Raw genomic sequence first — 26,726 nt, forward strand, 5'->3', positions numbered from 1 at the left:
TATGTAAACGTCCGACAACTGTAATATATATACAAACACACACACACGTGACAGTGTGTCTATGCTTTTATGTATGCATGTCTGACAGTGTATACAGTCTCTAATAGTTACCAGTTCAGTGTGGAGCCGGTCCTTGTCTTGCCTCTCTCTCTGCAGCTCCTGGCTCAGGTTCGCCAGCCTCTGGTCTGCATCCTCCCTCAGGCTCTTCTCCTCATCATAACGAGACTTGACATCTATCAGGGTCACCAACACACATTAAATTGAATTGCCCTTCAATCTGTATATTTATCTTCTATCCTAACCCTTACCTCTGAGCTACCTGCCTATGGAACATCCATTTCCCCAAAAAATATACATTTATACAATGAATAGTGAAATTAAATGTGGTTCAACCAAAGCAGGTTTAGAGAAGCTAAATGAACTATACCTCAGACTCCCTACTGAACACAACACAATAGATTCACATTATGGCCCAGATATGAAGTTGGGAGAACAACATCCACTGTGGTTTCCAACAGAGTCAGCCAGCAACACACGGTGCTCCCAGTCACACCGACCACACTGAAGCTGGATATAAAGATGGCCGCCACACACTAACCCACAATATCTGTGGCCAGCTGGGCAGCCTTCTGCTCAAACAGGTCTTTCATCTGCTTGATGTTGAACGTCTCTGTCTCCGCCTCGTTCAGCTTAATCGCCAAGGCTGCACGGGGGAAATGGAAAGGAATGAGCATCAATATCTCAGTGATTGAAGTCCGCTATCAAAGTAACGAGACAATAGGAATTCAAGAACTGGGTCATGTTCATTTGAGCAAACAATAGCAAAACATTGTGCAAGGGAAAATGAAAACAAAATGTCTTATTAGACGATTACATAAAGTACTTTTTTGTTTCTCAACGTTTTCTTCTGTTTGGGGCCTAATGAACATGATCTTAATTCACTCACCAGAATCCTCTAATCCTGTCTGGCCATCAATCTGTGGACCCTGAAAAGAGAGGAATACTGATGTCACACCATACCAGCTAAGCACTGTATCAAGCATCAGCATTGCTCAACTGTAAAATGGATTTGACTGTAGTTTGCTATTTTATTATCACATGACTGCTACTGCATCCTTATTTCATGTCAATTCCCACAAGGCATTCTGGTACAATTCGACATGAAAAATTAAAATGTATTTGAACTGAGGGGGGCGTTAATTTCTGAGCAAGTGGCCGTCTTAAGATATTATTTGATATGAGTCATCTTAGAGGAATTACTTGCTTCAGGTGTCCTTGCACTTTGTCTAGTTCCTTCTTCAACTCCGCAGAGAACCATTTCTCCTCCTGAATCACACACACACGCGCGCGCGATCAATAAACATAATACATTATCTATATAATCTCTTCCCAAAACTGTATGTTCGTACCTTTAGCGAAGTCTGCAGTTCTTGCAACTCTTGCCGGAGAAGCACAAGGTCTTCACTGAAAAAAAAGAGAGGACATTACCTGAAATGTACTTTAAAAATGGTCTTTATTAATCTGTACTTCTATAGAACACTTTATAATTACTCTAAGTATATAAGGATAAGACAGACTGAGGAAGAAGAAAATGTGTGGGTGTGCTGGTAAATGTTATGACTAGGGGCCATAGGAGGAAAAAGGTAGAGGATAAGCCTAGTATTCTACACACCGAGATCAAGGGCAACGAAGTATAACCCTTGTGTTAAACAGTAGAAAAAGGGGTTCTTACCGGCCAGGGCCCATATGTGAGGGCTGGTCTCCTGAATCGTGGTACAGCTCATAGTGCTTGAATAGCTCCTCTGCTGAGTTGTGGGACTTCATGCACTGGGGACAGATGAACCCCTACAAACAGACATAGATGTTATCAGACTACAGGAGAGGGATCATGGCCCTACAACTTAATGTTCAGTGGTACAGTAGCCCAGGCAATACAGTCAGTCAGGTGAGTTACACGAGACAAGTGTTACCTCAGAGGTCTGGTCATTGTTGAAGTCTGCACTGGGCTGGTCTGACTCAGAGTTCTGAGAGCCTCCTTTCCCAGGAGTCTGTAAGAGGGAGACAAAACATTGTCAAATGACAGTGAGTCACAGCCGGGGGCATCTTGTTAGGCCATCCATTTCCTGAAATCTACCAAAACAAGTAGCGTTGGCATGTTATGGGTATTGAAGAACAGCTCTGGTATGTTATTTTCTTCCACAGTTGCACTAGCTTAAACTGAATAGCTGAGACTAGGGCTGGCACAATTACCATAAAACCATGTAACCGAAGGTTATTGATGAAGACCGTCATAAAAATAAAATAACCATAATAACCATTTAAATACAGTGCCTTCAGAAAGTATTCACACCCATTAACTTTTTCCATTTTTTGTTGTGTTACAGCCTGAATTTCAAATGGATTCAATTTATTTTTTTGTCACTGGCTTACACAATACCCCATAATGTCAAAGTGGAATTATGTTTTCAAATTTTTTACAAAATAATTAAAAATGAAAAGTTGAAATGTCTTCAGTCAATAAGTATTCAACCCCTTCATTATGGCAAGCCTATGTAAGTTCAGGAGTAAAAATGTGCTTAACAAGTCACCTAAGTTGCATGGACTCACTGTGTGCAATAGTGCTTAAACTCTATTAAGCTAAAAATCTGGATTTGTTTTAAGATGTCATACCAAGGATCATTTAGCTATTTGATTTGGAATTGTATGACCCCTTGAGGTATCAAGAAAATATACATTTGGCATTACTGCTATTAGGCCATAGAAATGCAATGAATAACAGATTCACTACATGGAACAACAAACAGTCCCCTGTCGTGTCTTTGGCTATGCCAGATTAAGTGATATGACATGCTATTCTATGACATGCTATTCTATGACATGCTATTCTATGACATGCTATTCTATAAAATCCTTTCTCTGTCATTAATATTACCTGATTGAGCTAATCATGTAAATGTAATTAACTAGAAAGTCGGGGCACCACAAAATAATATTTATAGAGCTGTTATCTTCCGAATAAACTCTTAAAGACCTAGTAATATTTTACATCAATAGCAGTCAATATTAATCGTCACCTTATTTCAGTCTCATCTGAAAGTTGTAAATTCTTGGTTATCTTCACGAACCCTGGCTAACAAGTTGAATCAGCAATACAAAATTGGGTTTAGTTATTTATTTAGCAGATATGACAGCTGGTTACACAAAGGAAAGTGGGTTGGGTTTGAGTGAAAGAGCGGGAAGACTGAAGAACAAAAGGGAGAAGCTGTACTATCGTAAATACAATATCCTATGCATTCTAAATTACTGCCCATTTGGAAAAGGAAAATGCAATAAATATTTACTCTGAGCTGCGCTTCAATAGGTTGGTGGTAGATGGATAGATGGATGGCCGTGTTGCCGAACAGGTTGGCTTAGTTCTGTAGTTGACATGTTAGTCCTTTTTAACGTATGGACCGTCGTCCTCACGTCCTCAGAACAGGAGGTTATATTGTCGTCAAGGCTTTATATAGGAAGAGAGGAGTGCGTGTTTCATTGGTTATAACCAATGTCTCTTCACGTGGGCGGGCCACTGAGTCGGGCCTAATTCACTCATGAAAATCCAATTCTCACATTTTAGAAGCTAAAATCACATTTCATATCCAGACATTTAAATTGCACAACAATTCCATGTGAATCTGATAAACTCTACAGTGAAAAGTCTACACATTATAGTTATGTCATCCTATCATTGATGAGAAAGTCTCAGATGACAACCGAACTGACATCAGTTCAACTAGTCGGATTACCAAAATATGGTTAATTTCCCCCCCACCTTCTGATGTTCCTAGAATCGCTATGGTAGAGAGAGGGAGAAAAAAAGGGGGGGGGGGGGGTATTTATGACTGTCATAAACCTACCCCCAGGCCAGCGTCATGACACCCCCTCAAAAATCTAAAAGTTTAGATTGTTCTCTAGTGTCAGTTCAATATTTGAGAGATAAGAAAGATCAGGGAACATTATTTATTTACTTTTAACATGCATTTAACCCCTTATTTTAGGCACTAAACTATCTCCATATATACTTTCATTCCTGTTTTAAAATTGTTACCGTGGAAATTCAGAAAAGGCGTCCAAGAGCAAAACAACTGACATGTACGTGTTCGTGAGAGACTCATAATTCGTGAGAGACTCATAATAGTTTTTAGGCCAAACTGTTCGGACACTACTCCCTCCTTTCAAAGAGCGCATCTTCGCGCTAGCTTGCGACTCTTCGTCTTACAGGAACGCGCTCATCGGCCAAGCACACGCACTGTCGTGGATGCAAGGTCCGATCCCACTTCTAACACCAATGTAATGAAACAGCAGGGAGCAGGTCTCGAACCCTCGACCTTCCAGCCCGAGGCCCGGCGCTCTATCGACTGTGCCACAAAAGCATGCCCGAACGGCAGAGTTACAATACTATACTAATTAGCAGTAGGCTATAAAGGCCTGGGGAAAGTTGTGGAATTTCAATAAAACCAGAGAGGAAGAAGTGACCTTTAGGCTACTTCTGTGAATTTGCGAGGCATGCAAGACAAGACATTGCGAGATACAGATTACCAAAACATATGCGCACGTACAGTTCTTTCTGCCTGTCCCCTCCTCTCTTTCCCTCACGCTGGATCTTTCTCTTTGCTAATGTTGTGAGTGTGTGCTCAGTCTTCGGACTGTTGCGTTTAGAATACCCTAGCCTATTCATTGAGGATAGGCCCTGCTTTAATGAAGTTGAGACATTGCACGTCAAGAAATAGCGCGATATGGTGAAATGCAAACTTTGCAATGTGGAATTGAGGGACAGTAATAGTAGTAAAGGTGCAATGCTTAACCATCAAAGGGAGGCACCGTGAGACACAAACTATAGCTGGCAGCAGCCGAGATGCATTATGAAATCACCTGGAATTAAATGATTTTTTCTAAAGAAAAATCGATTAAAGAACAGTAGTTTAAAGGTTGAAAAAAAAAAAAATTTATATCCCCAATGTAGCTCATTCAATGGAATGTATTTTTGTAACGTCAGTTGAGTTTAATCAATAAATCTCAGCACATATATCTAAAAATAAGTTTCTTAAATATGTTGTCCTAACATTGGAAAATGTTACCAAAGTGACATTGTCCACTGAACAACCTCAAGAGTCAGACTTAATCTTACCAAAAACTATAAACGTGTAGCTAATATAGTTTTTTTGTATTGTTTTTGCATGTCTTCACGACCTAATTCTACATCAAGCTAAGGTGCTTTGTTGTGGTAAATATCCACATTTATACAATTTTAAAAGTGCATGCTTGCTGGCTGAACTAGTCTCAAATCAAGCCACATGAAACGAAAGACAGGGATGCTAACAACGCCAGTTAAACACACACAATGCTGAATACTCCCTTCCTCTAGCTAGCATAGTGAAGTTCTAGCTAACGCACAAATTAGTTATATCTGTTCTGCTGTGATTAGTGCACCGAGTTCTACAACACAGCCAACTTAAATGTTACAAAGTAGACAGATACATGCTGATTTATGAGAACAGTCCCATAACTTTGGTGCCATCAACAATCTGTCAAACTATACTGAACAAAAATATATATTCCATGATTGTACTAAGTTCATATAAGGAAATTGGTCACACCCAGGCCCACCCATGGCGCAGCCCAGAAAAGGACTTTATTACAGACAGAAATACCCTTCAGTTTCTTCAGCCGGGTGTGGAGGTCCTGGGCTGGTGTGGTTACACATGGTCTGCGGTTATGAAGCCGGTTGGACGTACTGCTTAATTCTCTAAAACGGCGTTGGAGGCGTCTTATGGTAGCGAAATTCGTATTATATTCTCCGGCAACAGCTCTGGTGGACATTCCTGCAGTCAGCATGCCAATTGCATATTCCCGCCAAAACATGAGACATCTGTGGTAATGTGTTGTGTGACAAAACTGCACATTTTATTGTCCCCACCATAACATACACCTATGTAATGATTATGCTGTTTAATCATCTTATTGATATGCCACATTTGTCAGGATTATATTGGCAAAGAACAAATGCTCACCAACAGGGATGTAAACACATTTGTGCACAAAATGAGAGAAATAAGACAGGATGCTCTCGATTGTGCATCTGTAAAAGTTTGCGAGTGTTTTTGGTGACAAGCTACATGTCTTCAGCCTCCTGAGGCGCTGCTGTGCCTTCTTCACCACGCTGTCTGTGTGGGTGGACCTTTTCAGTTTGTCCGTGATGTGTACGCCGAGGAACTTAACTTTCTACCCTCTCCACTACTGTCTCGTCAATGTGGATAGGGGTCTGCTCCCTCTGCTGTTTCCTGAAGTCCACGATGATCTCCTTTGTTTTGTTGACATTGAGTGTGAGGTTATTTTCCTGACACCACACTCCGAGGGCCCTCACCTCCTCCCTGTAGGCCATCTCATCGTTGTTGGTAATCAAGCCTACCACTGTAGTGTCGTCTGCAAACCTGATGATTGAGTTGGAGGCGTGCATGGCCACGCAGTCATGGGTGAACAGGGAGTACAGGAGAGGGCTGAGAACGCACCCTTGAGGGGCCCCAGTGTTGAGGATCAGCGGGGTGGAGATGTTGTTACCTACCCTCACCACCTGGGGGCGGCCCGTCAGGAAGCTCAGGACCCAGTTGCACAGGGCGGGGTCGAGACCCAGGGTCTCGAGCTTAATGATGAGTTTGAAGGGTACTATGGTGTTAAATGCTGAGCTGTAATCGATGAACAGCATTCTTACATAGGTATTCCTCTTGTCCAGATGGGTTAGGGCAGTGTGCAGTGGAATTGCGTCATCTGTGGACCTATTGGGGCAGTAAGCAAATTGGAGTGGGTCTAGGGTGTCAGGTAGGGTGGAGGTGATATGGTCCTTGACTAGTCTGTCAAAGCACTTCATGATGGTGGAAGTGAGTGCTACGGGGCGGTAGTCATTTAGCTCAGTTACCTTAGCTTTCTTGGGAACAGGAACAATGGTGGCCCTCTTGAAGCATGTGGGAACAGCAGACTGGGATATGGATTGATTGAATATGTCCGTAAACACACCAGCCAGCTGGTCTGCACATGCTCTGAGGACACGGCCGGGGATACCGTCTGGGCCTGCAGCCTTGCGAGGGTTAACACGTTTAAATGTTTTACTCACGTTGGCTGCAGTGAAGGAGAGCCCGCAGGTTTTGGTAGCGGGCCGTGTCAGTGGCACTGTATTGTCCTCAAAGCGAGCAAAGAAGTTGTTTAGTCGGTCTGGGAGCAAGACATCATGGTCCGCGACGGGGACGGTTTTCCTTTTGTCCGTGATTGACTGTAGACCTTGCCACATACCTCTCGTGTCTGAGCCGTTGACTTGCGAAGCCACTTTGTCTCTATACTGACACTAAGCTTGTTTGATTGCCTTGCGGAGGGAATAGCTACACTGTTTGTATTCGGTCATGTGTCTGGTCACCTTGCCCTGATTAAAAGCAGTGGTTAGCGCTTTCAGTTTTGCGTGAATGCTGCCATCAATCCACGGTTTCTGGTTGGGGAATGTTTTAACTTCTCTAGGGTAGGGGGCAGCATTGGGAATTTTGGATGAAAAGCGTGCCCAAATTAAACTGCTTGCTACTCAGACATAAAAGCTAGAATATGCATATAATTAGTAGATTTGGATAGAAAACACTGATGTTTCTAAAACTGTTTGAATTGTGTCTGTGAGTATAACAGAACTCATATGGCAGGCAAAAACCTGGGAAAAGAATCCAACCAGGAAGTGGGAAATATGAGGTTTGTAGTTTTTAACTCTTGACCTATCGAATACACAGTGTCTATGGGGTCATATTGCACTTCTTAAGGCTTCCACTAGATGTCAACCGTCTTTAGAACCTTGTTTGATGCTTCTACTGTGAAGTGGGGGCGAATGAGAGGGGAATGAGTCAGAGTTCTGCCAGAGAGCCATGAGCTCAGTCTCGCACGTTCACGTGAGAGCGAGCTCTGTTCCATTGCATTTCTACAGACAAAGGAATTCTCCTGTTGGAACATTATTGAAGATGTATGTTAAAACATCCTAAAGATTGATTCTATACATTGTTTGACATGTTCCTACGGACTGTAACGCAACTTTTTAACTTTTCGTCTGCTGCTAGCGAGCGCACATCGTGAATTTGGATTGTGTACTGAACACGCTAACAAAAAGAGGTATTTATACATAAATGATGGACATTATTGAACAAAACCAACATTTATTGTGGAACTGGGATTCCTGGGAGTGCATTCTGATGAAGATCATCAAAGGTATGTGAATATTTATAATGCTATTTCTGACTTCTGTTGACTACACAACATGGCGGATATCTGTTTGGGTTGTTTTGGTCTCTGAGCACCATACTCAGATTATTGCATGGTGTGCTTTTTTAGTAAAGTTTTTTTTAAATCTGACACAGCAGTTGCATTAAGGAGAAGTGGTTCTAAAATTCCATGCATAACAGTTGTATCTTTTAGCAATGTTTATTATGAGTATTTCTGTAAATTGATGTGGCTCTCTCCAAAATCAGCTAATGTTTTGGAACTACTGAACATAACGCGCCAATGTAAACTCAGATGTTTGGATATAAATATGAACTTTACCGAACAAAACATACATGTATTGTGTAACATGAAGTCCTATGAGTGTCATCTGATGAAGCTCATCAAAGGTTAGTGATTAATTGTATCTATATTTCTGCTTTTTGTGACTCCTCTCTTTGGCTGGAAAAATGGCTGCGTTTTTCTGTGACTTGGCTCTGACCTAACATAATCGTTTGGTTTGCTTTCGTCGTAAAGCCTTTTTGAAATCGGACACTGTGGCTGAATTTACAACAAGTGTATCTTTAAAATGGTGTAAAATACATGCATGTTTGAGGAATTTTAATTATGGGATTTCTGTTGTTTGAATTTGGCGCCCTGCTGTTGACGAGGTGGGACACTACCGTCCCACGTACCCTAGAGAGGTTAATAGACACTGTGGGTACAACATCACCAATGCACTTGCTAATAAACTTGCTTAATCAGCGTATTCATCAATGTTGTTGTTCGACGTTATGCGGAACATATCCCAGTCCACGTGATCTAAAGACAAGTGAAATGCCATAGAAGTCCCAAGTTATTTACAAGATGTTTTAGCTTTAAATTTGTTGTTGGATAAAGTACAAACATTATTCTGGCAAGCACAGACCAGAGTAAGAAGGGCCAAGATTGCTCTGTGTGTTCCGCCTACTCGAAGATGAGTGGAGACTGTGGAACAAATAATGTATATTTTAAAGGGAAATTACTTTATAACATGATATGTTGTTTATTCTCTGTTTTTCTTCCATGTGAATACCAGACTGCTGTGGTGTGGGCCTATGGGTGTCTATCAACTTCCAGCAACACCGGAAATGGGAGTCAAGCTTGTAAAATTAACATTAAGAGGTAAGACAGACAGTTTCATGTTAACATTGTGCCATTTATTCTTATTTTTGATTAGCAGATGTCTCAATCATAACACTAAAGATCCATTCCACTGGAATTCCTAAAATCACTGCAGTAAGTGCAACTCCAGTCAGTCAGTAAACAGTAAATGACAAACAAATAAGGGTACCATCCTAATAGTCTAAGTGGCTACGCCTCCTTGTCCTTCTCAATCAGGATAGACCGTAGACTGCTAAATGTGAAGTGCAAAATGTATTCTAAAAGAACCATTCAGTGTAGATGGCGCTATTATACTGTACTTATTTATGCTGACAATATTTTGAATATGACTTTGTTTAGGCCTACTATTTGACAATTGGCATACACCAAGATGAAACGGTAAGTACAGATGAGGCTGTGACGACCAGCAGGAGGAAAGTCAGCAAAAAAACAGTGAGTGAATAACCACTTCAAACTCAAACGATTTACTTATGCTGTTTTTATGTTGATTCAAATGAAGTCCAAGGTCACATATTGTGAATGCACTATCCAGAGTAATAACTGAGTGAGTGGATGCATGTGATTATGTATTGATACATAACTGAGACTCGGCAATATGGCACGACACAACAAACAGTGTGAACCAAAGATATAGCAGAGTGAGAGCAAGTTGCTGAAGTCATCAGCAATCACACAGATACTGGCAAGCATCTGCTCTTGTGCACAAGAGTTTGCTTCACTCTCGTAGCATGATAGTTGTCTGACAAATGCTGATGAGCTTAAGCTTCGTCACTTCACTCTTTGTTTGTCGCAGAAGTCGCCCCACTGCTCATTGTAACGTCACATTGTGAATCTACCTTTAACTTGTGATGACCATTGTATACTATTATCATTTATTTCCATTGTATTCAGCTGCTTACATTTATTTATTATGTCACCCAGTCATGTCTATTTACCTAAGTATATTGGTGTGAATGGGAGGAGGGAATAATTATGTGATGGTGTTTCTGCCTGACTACATTGCTGATGTTGCATTACATCAACCTATGATTGTGCGCCACATCATTAACTGCACAGTCGGGCATCAGATTGCTATCATATGATGTGGTTAGTTTATATGTTTAACACCTAACCAGGCGTGAAATCTGGCATGCATCTGCAATGTAGTCAGGCAGGAATGCTACCACTGTGTGGCCCTTCATTAATTTCTCGCATCCTCTCTCCTCACCTCTTCAAATGCATTGGAGGAGAAAGGTTGAAAGGAGAAACCTCCAATCTAACCCTCTAATCCATTTTGAAAAGGGGGTGAGGGAAGAGAACGTGAGGAATATAGGTAAGACAAATTGACACTTCTGAATCCCAATCAAACTCTAGCCCCTAAACACTTGTTAGACCTGAGAGTGTTGGATAGATGATGGACAAGATGGAGCTACTGTAGCACAGTGCATGTGAAGAGTACTACTGCCTCAGAGGACCGGGCTTTTCTGGTTGCCTCTACACTGCAGACCCCTGTTCTGATGTTCACATGTGGGGCCTGTGCGTGACAACACTTTTATAGCGGTGGAATACTGTAGCGCGGCGTATGAGTCTTAATACAGCCTTTTACCATAAGCCTCGCATTGCTCCAGCCAATGTATTGAGAGAGTGGGATCAGCTGAAGGGAGGCTTTATCCTATGATGCAGAGGCATATACTCTACTCCATCCAAATCTTGGTCCTCGAAGACAGTAGTACACTTATACACCGTGCTATTCTTCCACCATATACAGTGCCTTGCGAAAGTATTCGGCCCCCTTGAACTTTGTGTCCTTTTGCCACATTTCAGGCTTCAAACATAAATATATAAAACTGTATTTTTTTGTGAAGAATCAACAACAAGTGGGACACAATCATGAAGTGGAACGACATTTATTGGGTATTTCAAACTTTTTTTAACAAATCAAAAACTGAAAAATTGGGCGTGCAAAATTATTCAGCCCCTTTACTTTCAGTGCAGCAAACTCTCTCCAGAAGTTCAATGAGGATCTCTGAATGATCCAATGTTGACCTAAATGACTAATGATGATAAATACAATCCACCTGTGTGTAATCAAGTCTCTGTATAAATGCACCTGCACTGTGATAGTCTCAGAGGTCCGTTAAAAGCGCAGAGAGCATCATGAAGAACAAGGAACACACCAGGCAGGTCCGAGATACTGTTGTGAAGAAGTTTAAAGCCGGATTTGGATACAAAAATATTTCCCAAGCTTTAAACATCCCAAGGAGCACTGTGCAAGCGATAATATTGAAATGGAAGGAGTATCAGACCACTGCAAATCTACCAAGACCTGGCCGTCCCTCTAAACTTTCAGCTCATACAAGGAGAAGACTGATCAGAGATGCAGCCAAGAGGCCCATGATCACTCTGGATGAACTGCAGAGATCTACAGCTGAGGTGGGAGACTCTGTCCATAGGACAACAATCAGTCGTATATTGCACAAATCTGGCCTTTATGGAAGAGTGGCAAGAAGAAAGCCATTTCTTAAAGATATCCATAAAAAGTGTCGTTTAAAGTTTGCCACAAGCCACCTGGGAGACACACCAAACATGTGGAAGAAGGTGCTCTGGTCAGATGAAACCAAAATGGAACTTTTTGGCAACAATGCAAAACGTTATGTTTGGCGTAAAAGCAACACAGCTCATCAACCCTGAACACACTATCCCCACTGTCAAACATGGTGGTGGCAGCATCATGATTTGGGACTGCTTTTCTTCAGCAGGGACAGAGAAGATGGTTAAAATTGATGGGAAGATGGATGGAGCCAAATACAGGACCATTCTGGAAGAAAACCTGATGGAGTCTGCAAAAGACCTGAGACTGGGACGGAGATTTGTCTTCCAACAAGACAATGATCCAAAACATAAAGCAAAATCTACAATGGAATGGTTCAAAAATAAACATATCCAGGTGTTAGAATGGCCAAGTCAAAGTCCAGACCTGAATCCAATCGAGAATCTGTGGAAAGAACTGAAAACTGCTGTTCACAAATGTTCTCCATCCAACCTCACTGAGCTCGAGCTGTTTTGCAAGGAGGAATGGGAAAAAATGTCAGTCTCTCGATGTGCAAAACTGATAGACATACCCCAAGCGACTTACAGCTGTAATCGCAGCAAAAGGTGGCGCTACAAAGTATTAACTTAAGGGGGCTGAATAATTTTGCACACCCAATTTTTCAGTTTTTGATTTGTTAAAAAAGTTTGAAATATCCAATAAATGTCATTCCCCTTCATGATTGTGTCCCACTTGTTGTTGATTCTTCACAAAAAAATACAGTTTTATATCTTTATGTTTGAAGCCTGAAATGTGGCAAAAGGTCGCAAAGTTCAAGGGGGCCGAATACTTTCGCAAGGCACTGTAGATTCCAATCTGTACAGGTGATGTACTGCACTTGTCTAGGGGGAAAAGATTGGGTGCATCCAATTCTTGCCCAGTTGGGCAGATATTACAACATGTAATATGTTTGTGTGTAGTGGTATATGCAGAAGGACCTGCTCACAAATGACAGCAATGCTGACTGTGGGGTGGAGTTAAACAAAATAACAATGAAATGCATTATGGTGAAGATAAACTAACTTCTGATCATTGATTAACAAACATTTTCATTATTGATTAAACATTTTCACAGCCAACAGGCAAACACGATAGTGTTACGTTCAGGGAAAAAATAGAGATATTGTCAAAACTACACAATATAGCACCAATATATTGGCCGTCTGTGACAACAAATCATTTATCAAAATCAGTGTGATGTTCCACTAATATTTGTTCTATTGTTTGTAAATGTTCTCTTCTCTTTTTGGTCTGATTGAATAGCTATAATGTGCTGCTGCATTTCTCCCATTGTATTTGTAGTACACATGCATTTTAATGTATTGAATACATTAGGGGTCGTGGAATGTACGTTTGGCTCCATAATAGACAAAAATGATGATCCCATCCCTGTGCTTTCCAATGCTTTTGCCAAAGACAAACTAACAACAGCACAAATGTTGACACAATATACGCACAAACTGTTCAGAACTGTTTTGGATGGGACTCATCGACAATGTGGATCACATCTCCTAGAACTGATGTCTTTATCGTTACCCAATAGTTTTTAACCCATAACCTCTTGGTTTCCTAGCCAGCGTCCAACTTTACTGAGTATGTATCTTTCCTTGACAATTCCAAATAACAGAGGAAAGGGGGGGAAAAATGGACATAATGTGAAATAAAATTGAAATGCAGTATGTGACAGAATTAGTGTAACTGACCAAAACTTTTGCTGTGATTATCAAGTAGGCTAGAGATAAATATCTGAATATCATCAAAGATCTTCTATGATATTACTGAAATTAATGTCCATCTGTGGTTAAGCATGAACTGACTGTTCTGCTGTCTGACCACTACAACAGAGGTCATGCGACATGAAGTGTTGGAATGTGTTGGAACTTTTACAACATTCAGTAGCTTTGTCTCCAACTACGTTTTGTTTTGAACATGTTGGATTGGTCAAAGAAAGACTGGAACATGCAAACTGTCAAGGACTAATGACACCTCGACCTGAATCCGCGATACACAATAACACATGATAATGATAGCTAGCTGGCTAGTAGGCGCACAATGAGACAGATATTTCACCGGATGTATAAATGTGAAGCATCCAGTGGGCGTTTCCATTCGACCAAATATGCTGGGCAGTGGGAGAAAGATGGAGTGAGATGAATTTGTAGTCATTAATTTTATCATCGATTAAACATTTGATCTCAATACAGTTCTGTTTCCAAAACTAGAATGGGTTACGAACAGAGTGTTGTAGACTTTACCATTTGCTAAAGTTTTAAAAACTAGCGTCTTTTAGTCGGAGTGCATGGGCAAATAGTTATTACACACGTGCACTTCACAGTGTAGGCGTTCCCTCCTTGCCCGTTACATTAGACAACGACAAGCTGTGGTCTATCTTGGGTTAGTTATAAATATCTCTGGAGGTAATGTCTAATATTGACATTAATTGCTTGACATTACAGCAACAAAGCTAACTATCGACCTACATAGCTAAACGAGAAGGCTAACGTTCGCTATCTAGGTAGCGGTTATAGGTTAACTTTTAGCATCCTCTAGAGAACTAGGTTAGCTGGCTATCTAACAGTAGTAACAATTGCAACGGCTAACCTGTAGCGGTAGCTAGCTGGCTGGGCATGTTGCGTAACGTTAGCTAGCGACGCTAACTAACTACATTTTAACCATCAGCCATGGCAAGAGCCACACTTATATTTTACTAGCTAAGTTAGTAGTAAGCGAATTGTAACAACACGCTAAGTTAACTGTCTACTGACTGTTTTTATACGTGGACATTTGAGCCAGCTAGCTAAACGTTAAATAACGAGTTCGCATCAGAGCCTTGTATCAATCTCGGCTGGTTTTGTGTCGGCCTGGCTGGCTGACAACAGAGACACAGAAGGAAAGGCCTGTGCAACACAATAAAACGGACTTGGTTTCATACAAACTGCACGCCTGCCGATTTGATTCTGGAATCTTACCATTTGAAGTATCCGTCTAAGCATGGTATCGATTTGTGTTTGGCTGTCAAATGAAATGCGATCGATCTTCCAAATTAAAAGTTTACGCCGTTGTTGGTTACTCGGTACACATGACAAGCCCACTGCTTGGTACAGCAGCTGTGAGTGGGATGGGCTCTGTCTTGAAGTAAGAAGTATGTTCAAGACCTTTAATTGTTTAAAAACAATGGTCACCATCCCTTTCTGAGTAAAGATCACATTCGCAGTCAAAAAGCAAGCCGAGATCTTGCGCTCAGATAAAAATAAATAAAAACACGTCTTTAAAAATGTAGGCCTAACTTGAACCTAATAAAAATAGTTCTGTATGAATTACAAATGTAATTCCAATATTGCCTGCCAATATTGTTCTTCTCAGACCCTATTATAGGCTGTTTCAAAACTCGAGGTTTGATAACAAAAACAGTTGGTTGTAGCACTTGCAAGGCACAGCTGAGTATAAAAGGAAACAATTTGGTTATTATTATTATTTTATTTAACCTTTATTTAACCAGGTAGGCTAGTTGAAAACAAGTTCTCATTTACAACTGCGACCTGGCCAAGATAAAGCAAAGCTGTGCGACACAAACAACAACACAGAGTTACACATGGAATAAGCAAACATACAGTCAATAACACAATAGAGGGGGAAAAAAGTATATATACAGTGTGTGCAAATGAGGTAAGATAAGGGAGGCAAGGCAACAAATAGGCCATAGTGGTGAAATAATTACAATTTAGAAATTAAACACTGGAGTGGTAGATGTGCAAGTAGAGATACTGGGGTACAAAGGAGCAACAACAAAAAACAGTATGGGATGAGGTAGTTGGATGGGCAATTTACAGATGGGCTATGTACAGGTGCAGTGATCTGTGAGCTGCTCTGACAGCTGGTGCTTAAAGTTAGTGAGGGAGATATGGGTCTCCAGCTTCATTGATTTTTGCAATTCTTTCCAGTCATTGGCAGCAGATAACTGGAAGGAAAGGTGGCCAAAGGAGGAATTGGCTTTGGGGGTGACCAGTGAAATATACCTGCTGGATCACATGCTACGGGTGGATGCAGCTATGGTGACCAGTGAGCTGAGATAAGGCAGGGCTTTACCTAGCAAAGACTTATAGATGACCTGGAGCCAGTGGGTTTGGCGACGAATATGAAGTGAGGGCCAGCCAACGAGAGCATACAGGTTGCAGTGGTGGGTGGTATATGGGGTTTTGGTGACAGAAGGGATGGCACTGTGATAGACTGCATCCAATTTGCTGAGTAGAGTGTTGGAGGCTAAATTGTAAATTACATCGCCGAAGTCAAGGATTGGCAGGATAGTCAGTTTTATTAGGATATGTTTGGCAGCATGAGTGAAGGATGCTTTGTTTTGCGAAATAGGAAGCCAATTCTAGATTTAATTTTGGATTGGAGATGCTTAATGTGAGTCTAGAAGGAGAGTTTACAGTCTAACCAGACACCTAGGTATATGCAGTTGTCCACATATTCTAAGTCAGAATCGTCCAGAGTAGTGATGCTAGACGGGCGGGCAGGTGCAGGCAGCGATCGGTTGAAGAGCATGCATTTAGTTTTATTTGCATTTAAGAGCAGTTGGAGGCCATGGAAGGAGTGTTGTATGGCATTGAAGCTCGTCTGGAGGTTAGTTAACACAGTGTCCAAAGAAGGGCCAGAAGTATACAGAATGGTGTCATCTGCGTAGAGGTGGATCAGAAAATCACCAGCAGCAAGAGCGACATCATTGATGTATACAGAAAAAATGAGTTGTCCCGAGAATTGAACCCTGTGGCACCCCCATAGAGACGGCCAGATATCCGGAAACAGTCCCTCCGATTTGACACACGGAACTCTGTCTGAGAAGTAGTTGGTGAACCAGGCAAGGCAGTCATTTGAGAAACCGAGGCTGTTGAGTCTGTCTATAAGAATGCGGTGATTGACAGAGTCGAAAGCCTTGGCCAGGTCGATGAATACGCTGTACAGTATTGTCTTTTATCGATGGCAGTTATGATGTCGTTTAGGACCTTGAGCGTGGCTGAGGTGCACCCATGACCAGCTCTGAAACCAGATTGCATAGTGGAGAAGGTGCGGTGGGATTTGAAATGGTCGGTGATCTGTTTGTTAACTTGGCTTTCGCATACTTTAGAAAGGCAGGGCAGGATGGCCTTAGGTCTGTAACAGTTTGGGTCTAGGGTGTCTCCCCTTTGAAGAGGGGGATGACCGAGGCAGCTTTCCAATCTTTGGGGATCTCAGACGATACGAAAGAGGTTGAGCAGGCTAGTAATAGGGGTTGCAACAATTGTGGTGGATCATTTTAGAAAGAGAGGGTCCAGATTGTCTAGTCCAGCTGATTTGTTGGGGTCTAGATTTTGCAGCTCTTTCAGAACATCAGCTATCTGGATTTGGGTGAAGGAGATATGGGGAGGCTTGGGCAAGTTGCTGTAGGGTTGAAGAGCTTATGACCGGGGTAGGGGTAGCCAGGTGGAAAGCATGGCCAGCCGTAGAAAGTGCATCAAGGAAAAAAAGTTTTTCTCACATCAGCTAAGGAGAGCATGATCACACAGTCGTCCGGAACAGCTGATGCTCTCATGCATGTGTCAGTATTACTTTCCTCGAAGCGAGCAGAGAAGTTATTTAGCTCATCTGGTAGGCTCGTGTCACTGGGAAGCGCTCGGCTGTGCTTCCCTTTGTAGTCTAATAGTTTGCAAGCCCTGCCACATCTGACGAGCGTCGGCTCCAGTGTAGTACGATTCGATCTTACTCCTGTATTGATGCTTTGCCTGTTTGATGGTTAGTCGGAGAGCATAGCGGGATTTCTTCTAAGCTTCTGGGTTAGAGTCCCGCTCCTTGAAAGGGGCAGCTCTACCCTTTAGAATAGTGCGAATGTTGCCTGTAATCCATGGCTTCTGGTTGGGGAATGTACGTACAGTCACTGTGGGGATGACGTCCTTGATGCACTTATTGATAAAGCCTGTGACTGATGTGGTGAACTCCTCAATGCCATCGGAAGAATCCCGGAACATAATCCAGTCTGTGCTAGCAAAGCAGTCCTGTAGTTTAGCATCTGCTTCATCTGACCACTTTTTATAGACCGAGTCACTGGTGCTCCCTGCTTTAATTTTTGCTTGTAAGCAGGAATCAGGAGGATATAATTAGATTTGCCAAATGGAGGGCGAGGGAGAGCGTTGTACGCGTCTTTGTTTGTGGAGCAAAGGTGGTCTAGATTTTTTCCCCTCTGGTTGCACATTTAACATGCTGATAGAAATGAGGTAAAACTGATTTAAGTGTCCCTGCATTAAAGTCCCCAGCCACTAGGAGTGCCACTTCTGGATTAGCGCTTTCCTGTTTGCTTATTGAGCGTGGTTTTAGTGCCAGCATCGGTCTTTGTTTTGGTATGTAGACAGCTATGGCAAATAAAGATGAAAACTCTAAAGGTAGATAGTGTGGTCATTAGATACTCTACCTCAGGCAAAACCTAGAGACTTCCTTAGACATTGTCCACCAGCTGTTGTTTACATATATGCATAGGCCCCGCCCTGTGTCTTACCAGAGGCTGATGTTCTGTCCTGCTGATGGAGTGTATAACCTGCCAGCTGTATGTTCTTAATGTCGTCGTTTAGCCACGGCTCGGTGAAACATTTTACAGTTTTTAATGTCCCGTTGGTAGGATATATGTGATTTCAGTTCGTCCCATTTATTTTCCAGCAATTGAACATTAGTTAACAGGATGGAAGGTAAGGGCAGATTATCCACTCGTCGCCTGATCCTCACAAGGCACCCAGATCTTTTTCCACTAAATTTCCTTCTCCAGCGAATCCCGGGGATCTCGGCCTGGTCTACAATAACATATATTTAATAGGCTACCTGATGGCCAACAGATGTGAATGTATCATTCTTCATATTTAATATCAGTTTCATTGTGGACTTTTCCCCATGATTCCTGTGTACATTTACATGCTGTAAATGCTGCGTGCCGCTTAGTCCGCCCAGAGTGGCTTGCTTCTGGGCGTGCTGGCAGCATGTGGCAGCATATAACAGCAGTTCTGTTGTGCATCAATTAGGTCTGGTTATTAAATGGGTAAATAGTTTAATCCGTTCTCCATTTCATTAATGCATTCACAGGTAAATAGTCATAATGCTCTAAACTGCTCTCGTGACAAACAAACTTTTCTGCCCTGTTTCCAATCATCCACATAGCTGGGAGAACCTATTCAAGTACTGTAAGTAAATATATTTTGAAAATTAAAAAAAAAACAATGTACAGTTGTGGCCAAAAGTTTTGAGAATGACACAAATATTAATTTCCACAAAGTTTGCTGCTTCAGTGTCTTTAGAAATTTTTGTCAGATGTTACTATGGAATACTGAAGTATAATTACAAGCATTTAATAAGTGTCAAAGGCTTTTATTGACAATTACATGAAGTTGATGCAAATAGTCAATATTTGCAGTGTTGACCCTTCGTTTTCAAGACCTCTGCAATCCGCCCTGGCATGCTGTCAATTTACTTCTGGGCCACATCCTGACTGATGGCAGCCCATTCTTGCATAATCAATGCTTGGAGTTTGTCAGAATATCTGGGTTTTGTTTGTCCACCCACCTCTTGAGGATTGACCACAAATTCTCAATGGGATTAAGGTCTGGGGAGTTTCCTGGCCATGGACCCAAAAGATCGATGTTTTGTTTCCCGAGCCACTTAGTTATCACTTTTGCCTTATGGCAAGGTGCTCCATCATGCTGGAAAAGGCATTGTTCGTCAACAAACTGTTCCTGGATGGTTGGGAGAAGTTGCTCTCGGAGGATGTGTTGGTACCATGCTTTATTTATGGCTGTGTTCTTAAGCAAAATTGTGAGTGAGCCCACTCCCTTGGCGGCGAAGCAACCCCACACATGAATGGTCTCAGGATGCTTTACTGTTCGCATGACACAGGCCTGATGGTAGCGCTCACCTTGTCTTCTTCGGACAAGCTTTTTCCCGGATGCCCCATACAATCGGAAAGGGGATTCATCAGAGAAAATGACTTTACCCCAGTCCTCAGCAGTCCAATCCCTGTACCTTTTGCAGAATATCAGTCTGTCCCTGATGTTTTTCCTGGAGAGAAGTTGCTTCTTTGCTGCCCTTCTTTACACCAGGCCATCCTCCAAAAGTCTTGGCCTCACTGTGCGTGCAGGAAGAGCAATGATTCCAAGCACCACCCTCCTTTTGAAGCTTCCAGTCTGTTATTCGAACTCAATCAGCATGACCGAGTGATCTCCAGCCTTGTCCTCGTCAACACTCACACCTGTGTTAACGAGAGAATCACTGACATGATGTCAGCTGGTCCTTTTGTGGCAGGATTGAAATGCAGTGGAAATGCTTTTTGGGGGATTTAGTTAATTTGCATGGCAAAGAGGGACTTTTCAATTAATTTCAATTCATCTGACCACTCTTCATAACATTCTGGAGTATATGCAAATTGCCATCATACAAACTGAGGCATCAGAAAATTTATGTTTGTGTCATCCTCAAAACTTTTGGCCACGACTGTATTATTAACTAGCTACAGTACAGGCTAACTCAAATGAACTGCTAACGTAGCTAGCTAGCTAGCTAGACAACTTTATAGCTGGCTAGCTAAGTGAATTAAATGTCACCAGCAACCTAACTTCATATTAGCTAGCTATCTTGATGTATTTATCATTGTAAAAAACAAACTACAAATGCATTTGAAGGTAGCTGGCTAACAGCCATGGAAGCAAGTGAAAGGATAGCAGCTCCAACTGTCAAAGAAGAGAGAGAGTAGGCTATTCTGGATAGGGCAGGTACTTTTGTGTAGTTCCACTCCCTAGAAAGAAGTGAGGACAGAGGTAATAGTAGCATAATATTCAGTGATGTCTAATTTGAGTATAATGAATTTGTCACGCCCTGTGATTTGGGTGGGCATTCTATGTTCCTTTTTCTATGTTTTTGTATTTCTTTGTTTTGGCCGGGTATGGTTCTCAATCAGGGACAGCTGTCTATCGTTGTCTCTGATTGGGAACCATACTTAGGTAGCTTTTTCCCACAGGGTTTTTGTGGTGGGTATTTGTTTTCTGTATAGTTTAGTTTCCTTACAGAACTGTTCATTTTTCTCTTTGTTATTTTTGTTCAAGTGTTCTGATTTAATAAAATATCATGAACACGTACCACACTGCGCTTTGGTCCAGTCATTTACAGGAAGAGGATCGTTACAGAATTCTGTTTCTTGTCCTCAGACACAGAAAGCTGTGACGGCCTGTATGCTGATGAAGAGCAGTGGTTCTCAGTCTGGTCCTGAGGACTCAAAGGGGTGTACATTTTTGTTTTTTGCCTTAGCACTACATGGCTGATTCAAATGATCAACTCATCATCAAGCTTCAAGTGGTATTTATGTATTAATTTGTGATGCTATCCTTGATATGATAATGCATTTGTCACATGCTATACATGCACATGTGTGTGCTCATGCATCTATCTATCCAATGTTATCATGATTTGTTTTAAGATATATTATAGTGTAGTAATCCACAATAACCTGGTGATGTAAAAGTCTGTATAATTACATTATCTTCCATATTCCTACAGATATCTTGCAACTGGAGATTCCATCAAAATGATTGCCTACAGTTACCGTGTAGGGCACTGCACGGTTGGGTGACCAGGACCATCTGAGACTGCCTCGTGGGGGAATTCACATGCAATAAGAGTATTCTTCCATTTACTTAACTATGTCAACTGCAGTTATTCAAATCCCATTTTCTTGCCCCTCTACTTCTCAGGTGAGGGTGCTGTTCAGGTAGGGGTGATGTCTGTACAAAAACAGGCTCTTTTAAGAGTCACCCATATTGGAAAAATATAGAACAATTAGACACCCTACAACCCACACCTACATTGTATCAATCTGATTGATGTATTGTGTTGTTCAGTAAGCAGGCTCAGGTGTATAACTGTGGCTCCTTCTAATTTCAGAGAATAGGCAAGAGGACCAACCATGGAGAATGGTAAGACACTCCATTATTTATATTTATGTAACTACGCTTTATTGTTTGTCCTTGTGTGTCTATGCATGTTTTTCAATATAAAGTACTCTGCATCCACTGTGTGGACACAAGGTGAGGTCACACACACAGATTACTGTTGAACATTCTCTTTAACTACCTTATTTTCTCAATGACAGTCTCTCCTTCACTTCATCCCTCTCCCCCTTCTCCCTAAATCCTCTAGGTTATATCGGCTGTCACACCCTGACCATAGTTTGCTTTGTATGTTTCTATGTTTTGTTTGGTCAGGGTGTGATCTGAGTGGGCATTCTATGTTGTGTGTCTAGTTTGGCTTGATATGGTTCTCAATCAGAGGCAGGTGTTAGTCATTGTCTCTAATTGGGAACCATATTTAGGTAACAGGCAACAGCGGTGCAAAGAGGAATGGACATGGGAGGACGAATTGGACGGTAAAGGACCCTGGGCACAGCCAGGAGATTATCGCCGCCCCAAAGAAGAGCTGGAGGCAGCGAAAGCAGAGAGGCGCTGGTATGAGGAGGCAGCACGGCGGCGTGGATGGAAGCCCGAGAGTCAGCCCCAAACACACATGCTGTGAAGCGCACGGTGTCCCCAGTGCGGGTGCATAACCCGGTGCGGTGCATACCAGCTCCGTGTATCGGCCGGGCTAGAGTGGGCATCGAGCCAAATGCCATGAAGCCGGCTCTACACATCTGGTCTCCAGTGCGTCTCCTTGGGCCGGCTTACATGGCACCAGCCTTGCGCATGGTGTCCCCGGTTCACCTGTATAGCCCAGTATCTGTCCAGCGCTGCCAGAGCCTTCCTCCTCTCCAGCGCTGCCGGAGTCTCCCGCCTGTCCAGCGTTACCGGAGCCTTCCTCCTCTCCAGCGCTGCCGGAGTCTCCCGCCTGTCCGGCGCTGCCAGAGCTTCTGCCCCTCAGTCCAGAGGCGCCAGAGCTCCTCCGTCCAGCGCTGCCGGAGCCTTCCTCCTCTCCAGTGCTGCCGGGGTGTCTACAGTCTGCCCAGCGCCGCCTGAGCTACCCGTCTGCCCAGCGCCATCAGAGTCTCCCGTCTGTCCTGAGCCGCCAGTGCCACCAGTCTGCAAGGAGCCGCCAGTCTGCAAGAAGCCGCCAGCGCCGCCAGTCTGCAAGGAGCTGCCAGTCTGCAAGGAGCCGCCAGTGCCGCCAGTCTGCCAGGAGCCGCCAGTCTGCCAGGAGCCGCCAGTCTGCCAGGAGCCGCCAGTCAGCCAGGATTTGCCAGTGCCGCCAGTCAGCCAGGATCTGCCAGTCAGCCATGCTTTTTTGGGGATTTGGTTCATTTGCATGGCAAAGAGGGACTTTGCAATTAATTTCAATTCATCTGACCACTCTTCATAACATTGTGGAGTATATGCAAATTGCCATCATACAAACTGAGGCATCAGAAAATTAATGTTTGTGTCATCCTCAAAACTTTTGGCCACGACTGTATTATTAACTAGCTACAGTACAGGCTAACTCAAATTAACTGCTAACGTAGCTAGCTAGCTGTTAGTCAGGTGTTAGTCATTGTCTCTGATTGGGAACCATATTTAGGTAGCCTGTTTGGTGTTGGGTTTTGTGGGTGATTGTCTCCTGTGTCAGTATTTGTACCACACGGGACTGTTTCGGGTTTTCACGTTTCTTGTTTTTGTAGTTTATTCATGTATAGTTTCTTTATTAAAGAGCCATGAATTATAACCACGCTGCATTTTGGTCCGTCTATCCTTCGATGGAAGAATCCCGTGACATCGGCTGTATCTGTGACCCTCTCCCGCTTCTGAACTGCCTGACACATAGAGAGCACAGCATGATCAGAGGTGAGAGGTCACTTGGTCGGGTCAACAGGAAGTAAGGAGATACTTTACATTGAAATACAGATGTAGATGTCCCAGAGTTAATGATCCAAGGTCAGTTTTGCATTTCACGTCCTGATGATTATGATGACTGACAGTGTTCGCATGATTAAGCTTTATTTAAAAAAAAAAATCTATCTCTCTCCATCTGTCTCGTCTGCAGGTATCTTTTGATGTGAGAGGATGACAACTCCCAACCCTCGGGCCAATTGGGGGCCCAATGCTTGGGTAGGAGACAGCGCTAGAGAGTTTAGTTGCACTGCATTTCATTCATCATTATGCTGTCTTCTCTGTTCTTATCTCTTTCCCTTTCTGTCTTTTACACTATTTCTCATACCTCTCTCCCCACCTCCCCTTTCTTCCTCTGTTTTTATGATGCACACCAGATGTGCATTGAAGTACAGATTGAACTTGTTTTTATAATATAATATTACAATTATAGTATTCATAATGTATGTATTTATATCACTTGGATAATGAACTTCTTTCAGTAAAGCTTTTCACATTCTCTACTGGAATTGGTTCATATTCTTTAATGGTTGAAATCAAGTCTCTCATTTGAAATACTACACCTATCATTTTTGCTCAGATCAGTGCAAATGAATTTAATTAGATATTGAGATGAACCTGTTTTAGAGAATTTACATGGTGCATAGGAAGTGTAGTGTACTGTTTTTTTTTTATTCTGGTTCTGTATATATGAATTACAAATCAGCCTTTAACTAGTTAAATCATGTGTTCTAGTCTATCAAATAAAATACAATTTTATTGGTCACATACACATATTTGGCAGATGTTATTTCAGTTGTAGTGAAATGCTTGTGTTCCTTGCTCCAACAGTGCAGTAGTATCTAACAATTTACAGCAATACGCACACATCTAAAAGTAAAAGAATGGAATTAAGAAATCTATAAATATTAGAACGAGCAATGTCGGAGTGGCATTGACTAAAATACAGTAGAATAGAATACAGTATATACATATAAAATGAGTAAAGCAGTATGTAAACATTATTAAAGTGACTAGTGTTCCATTATTAAAGTGATCAGTGATTCCATGTCTATGTACATAGGGCAGCAGCTTCTAAGGTGCAGGGTTAAGTAACCAGGTGGAAGCTATTTAACATTCTGATTGCCATGAGACAGAAGCAGTTTTTCAGTCTCTTGGTCCAAGCTTTCATGCACCTGTACTGACCTTGCCTTCTGGATGATAGCAGGGTAAACAGGTCGTGGCTTGGGTGATTGATGACCTTGATTATCTTTTTGGCCTTCCTGTGACATCGGGTGCTGTAGGTGTCCTGGAGGGCAGGCAGTGTGCCCAACGGTGATGCGTTGGGCAGACCGCACCACCCTCTGGAGAGCCCTATGTTTGCGGGCGGTGCAGTTGCCGTACCAGGTAGTGATACAGCCCGACAGGATAATCTCAATTGTGTATCTGTAAAGATTTGTGAGGGTCTTAGGTGCCAAGCTGAATTTCTTCAGCTTCCTGAGGTTGAAGAGGAGTTTTTTGCACCTTCTTCGCCACACTGTCTGTGTGGGTGGACCATTCAAGATTGTCAGCTATGTGTACACTGAGGAATTTAAAACTTTCCACCTTCTCCACTGCGGTCCCGTTGATGTGGATAGGCCCGTGCTCCCCCTGCTTTTTCCTGAAGTCCACAATCGGCTCCTTCATTCTGTTGACGTTGAGGGAGAGTTATTTTCCTGGCACCACTCCGCCAGGGCCCTCACCTCCTCCCTGTAGGCTGTAGTGTCATTGTTTGTAATCAGGCCTAATACTGTTGTGTCATCTGCTGAGTTGCAGAGTGAGAATGTGTAACCATTGATGTCCCAGAACCAGGATTGGTATACACTGTCGAAGTGTATAATAGTAATACATACGCAGACACAGCATCATTCAAAGACTGGAGTTTAATACTCCTGCTATTGGATATGACTTAAAAATAATGTCTCACAGACATTCATAATTGAACCGCACCTTTATTTTTTCAAGGTAGTGCATTATCAGTGAATATATTCAATGTATAGGCTACAGTGTGGTGACTCATGCTTGGTAATAACTACGCTCTATGTATGTGTACAGTGGCAGAGCCCCACCTGTTTAGCTAAGAAAAACAATTTTTTTGGGGCATTAATACGTGTCACTTATCAGTTTGCAAACAATGTAAAACAAAATAATCATTGAGTTAATAAAGCCGCATACAAATATGGTCTCTTTTTTGCTTTCCTGAGTAAGGCAGCTCCAAAAGGTCGGTGTTTCAGCCTAGCTCAGTGCTTTCTGTTGTGGTGGGCGTAGGAGTTGGTAATGTTATCTAGTTGCCCTGTGATTGGCTCTGTTCTGTCACTCATGGGGACACTAGGTCACTGCAAAATCTACAGGTAGAGCTGGAAAATTAAAGCCCCTTGGGTGCTGCTATAGAGTTATATTAGAAGTGCCCTATCAAGAAGGCTCAAGGTCATTGCCAACAGATAAAATGACGTCAATTCATGTTATATGTACCATAGCTTTGATTGGACTGATCATGTCAACATCATACTTTCAAAATCTTAGCTAGCAAGCTAACAGTCATCATCATGAATCAAGTTGACAATCTACTGGCAAATCCTTGTCATATGAAGATAAATTATGATGAGAAATTATAGATAAAACGTAATGGTGCTTATCGGCCATTGGACATAAACATTAAACAAGTTGGAAATCACAAATTCAACAATGAGTGGTTTGGAAGGAATCAGTGGGTAACTGCAAGCCTTGCAAAGCAATCACTAGCCTGCAATTCAGTGGAGTGGGTGTGTGGTCCAAGTATTGGTTTAAGGGTCTCTTTTCCAAACTTAAAAGAATGAACATTCAACATTGGCCATGTTGTCAATCCAGCATGACTTCTGCCG

The 26,726-nt window shown here is 42.3% G+C and overlaps 1 protein-coding gene across 3 annotated transcripts in view; it reads right to left on the reverse strand.

The window, feature by feature from the left end:
- eea1 (early endosome antigen 1) overlaps positions 1-15,115 on the reverse strand; it is a 49,508-nt gene extending 34,393 nt beyond the window's left edge. For 2 of the 3 annotated variants that reach the window (XM_020480995.2, XM_020480994.2), the window contains exons 1-8: positions 14,962-15,115; positions 1,971-2,048; positions 1,733-1,845; positions 1,410-1,464; positions 1,261-1,326; positions 947-986; positions 599-703; positions 112-233 (exon numbers count right to left, since the gene is read on the reverse strand). In XM_020480995.2, the coding sequence (XP_020336584.1) occupies positions 112-233; positions 599-703; positions 947-986; positions 1,261-1,326; positions 1,410-1,464; positions 1,733-1,845; positions 1,971-2,048; positions 14,962-14,985 (603 nt within the window). In that variant the 5' untranslated portion in view covers positions 14,986-15,115. The remainder of the gene's footprint in view (positions 1-111; positions 234-598; positions 704-946; positions 987-1,260; positions 1,327-1,409; positions 1,465-1,732; positions 1,846-1,970; positions 2,049-14,961) is intronic. The other variant, XM_031822935.1, reaches the window with a different exon arrangement.
- Positions 15,116-26,726: the final 11,611 nt, after the last annotated feature.

The sequence above is a fragment of the Oncorhynchus kisutch genome, linkage group LG4 (genome assembly GCF_002021735.2).
Source record: "Oncorhynchus kisutch isolate 150728-3 linkage group LG4, Okis_V2, whole genome shotgun sequence".
In the NCBI taxonomy this organism is placed as follows: domain Eukaryota; kingdom Metazoa; phylum Chordata; class Actinopteri; order Salmoniformes; family Salmonidae; genus Oncorhynchus; species Oncorhynchus kisutch.